The sequence below is a fragment of the Geospiza fortis genome, unplaced genomic scaffold, assembly GCF_000277835.1.
Source record: "Geospiza fortis unplaced genomic scaffold, GeoFor_1.0 scaffold2, whole genome shotgun sequence".
Classification (NCBI taxonomy): Eukaryota; Metazoa; Chordata; class Aves; order Passeriformes; family Thraupidae; genus Geospiza; species Geospiza fortis.
Genome location: NW_005054366.1, coordinates 3,515,636 through 3,517,957, shown reverse-complemented (window position 1 = coordinate 3,517,957; position 2,322 = coordinate 3,515,636). Strand labels below are relative to the sequence as shown.

Here is a 2,322-nt window from a genome sequence, read left to right as displayed (position 1 = left end):
ACCGCGGGGGCTGGGGGCACCCCTGCCTGCCTGCACCCCTTGAGGGTGGCACTGTCCCTTCCCCTGTCCCTCCCCCTGGCTCAGCACACTTCTGCTTTCACAGGTATGGGGGTGGCTCCTTCTCCTTCTCCCGCCTGATTTTATCTGTGACCCAGCGCTTCTCCTCGGAGTTTGAGCTGCAACAGGTGAGGCTGGACCCCGGCAGGAGCCAGGGGACCAGGGACCCCAGCCTTGGCAGAGCTGCCCTTTGCCAGCAGCCCATGAGAGGGGATTTCCTGCCCCTTGTGAGCCCAGGGGTCCAAGAGGCTTCTGTCCCTGTCGCAGGCTGCCGGGTGCCTGCTGGGGTGGTGGCAGGGATGCCCAAGGGCTGTCAGAGTACGCCTGGGGGCTGTTGGGGTGCTGCATGGGCTGCTGGAGGCTGCTGGGGTGCTGCTGGAGGCTGCTGAGATGGTGCTGGGGGCTCTCAGGGTGCTACTGGGGCTGTCAGAATGATGTTGGGTGGTGTTGGGGGCTGCTGAGGGCTCCCAGAGGCCATTGGGGTGCTCCTGGGGGCTGTAGGTGTCCTGCCAGGGAGCAGCTGAGAGGTGCTGGGGTGGTGCTGGAGTGCTCACAGGGGTTGTCAGGGGCTGGAGCACTCCCAGGGGTGCTCTGGGGGGTGTGCAGTGGTGCTGGGAGCTGCTGGGATCTGCCCTGCCTGCTCCAGCCCCGTCTCTGCCTGGCAGCTGGAGCAGTTCAAGAAGGACAACCAGGACATCGGGTTCGGGTCGGGGACGCGGGCGCTGGAGCAGGCGCTGGAGCGGACCCGCGCTAACATCAAGTGGGTGGAGGAGAACCAGGCTGCGGTGAAGAGCTGGTTTGAGGGCGAGACCAGGAGCGAATAACAGGCGCTTGTGATTCCCCGGCCTCCAGGATGGACCCTCGGCCACTCCAGCCCCCGCACTGCCAGGGATGGGCTGACGCCTGCATGATGGGCACGGGAACTCAGGCTCTTGCCAGGGGGAGGCCAGGCTGGTGCGCTCTGGGCTGTAAATAAAATCTTGCCCAGTTTCCAGAGCACCCTGTGGGCTGGGGCCGTGCTGTGGGGACTGTGACACACCGGGTAGGAAGTGCCAGGGGCCCTGCAGGCCTGGGGCAGGGCCCGGGGCTGTGAGCCCCCGGGCTGTTAGGAGCCTGGTGCTAAGTGGCTCTGGGGCTTCACTGACGCCAGCCCCCAGCCCCTCTGTCTGACAGCTGCGTGTGAGCTCTCCTGCTGGGCCCTGCTCAGGGGGACTGGCACCAGGACCCTCTGCCTGTGCTGCTCTGGGCAGGTGCTGCAGGCTCGGGGCAGGGACAGGCTGTGACAGGTAGGAGGGGCTGTCCCTCATGGCCACCCTGCAGGGACAGAGCTGCCTTTGGGCTCAGGGAAGGGATGAGACCCCCCAGGCGGGTGGGAGCTGGGGGTCAGTGGGGCTGGGGACGGCCTAGGTGGTGAGTCCCTCAGCCCCGGGGCACAGCCGGGCAGGGGGCTGGGCTGGCAGTGGGCAGCACCTGGCTGTGTGTGGGGTGCAGGCTGAAGGGTGCTCCCAGCCCTGCCCGTGCTGGGGGTGCAGCCAGCAGGTCCTGCAGTGAGGAATAGGGGAGCAGCTCTGCAGGGCAGCTTTGGTGAGGGTCCTGGTGTCCGTCCCATCCCGTGCAGCTCTGCAGCATGGCTGTGCCACTGACCCATGGCCCTGCCACTGCCCCACTGCCATGCCACCGTGCCTGTGCGGGTTCTGTGTCCATCAGGTCTGCCCTGGGAGGCTCCAAGCAGCAGCAGGAAGGTGCCCTATTAGCCGTGGCCGTGGCACATCTGTGGGGAGGCTCCAGGGCAGTGCAGCTGGGAATGCTCTGAAGCTCTGGGAGGGTCCCTGCAGCAGGGGTGTAGGGGGTGACCCTACATCCAGCTCCGGAGCCCCAAGCACCTCTGGGGCAGTGCACACAGCAGGGCTGCAGAGGGGAGACCCCCAGGGACGCCTCCCATGCCGGGAGCCCCGTGCAGCTCCGGGGGGATCTCCACCATGGCAGGTGACCCCCAGCCCGCAGTGCTGGGTGTCTGTGTCCTGGCAGCACCCAGGACCCGGGGACAGAGGGGACAGTGTCTCCCAGCAGGGCGGAGCGGTGGGTGGTGTAGTGGGTGGTGAGGCGATCCTGGTGAGGCCAGGTAGTGCCTCAGGCTCTCCGTGAGACACCCGGACCCCCTTCCTGCCCCGAGGGGACACAGGGGCAGTCTGCTGAAGGAGCTGGGGGTGCGGGGTGTGTCTGGCCCTGGCTGGGCACGGTTCTGCGGGCCGTGTCTGGGGGTAA

General features: G+C 67.3%; 1 protein-coding gene across 1 annotated transcript in view; it reads left to right on the top strand.

Moving 5' to 3' along the window:
- Positions 1 to 1,022, top strand: part of ANPEP (alanyl aminopeptidase, membrane) — an 8,284-nt gene extending 7,262 nt beyond the window's left edge. Inside the window, exons 20-21 of the mRNA XM_005424311.2 lie at positions 76 to 185; positions 723 to 1,022. Of these exons, the coding sequence (XP_005424368.1) occupies positions 76 to 185; positions 723 to 881 (269 nt within the window). The 3' untranslated portion in view covers positions 882 to 1,022. The remainder of the gene's footprint in view (positions 1 to 75; positions 186 to 722) is intronic.
- The last annotated feature ends 1,300 nt before the right edge of the window (positions 1,023 to 2,322 follow it).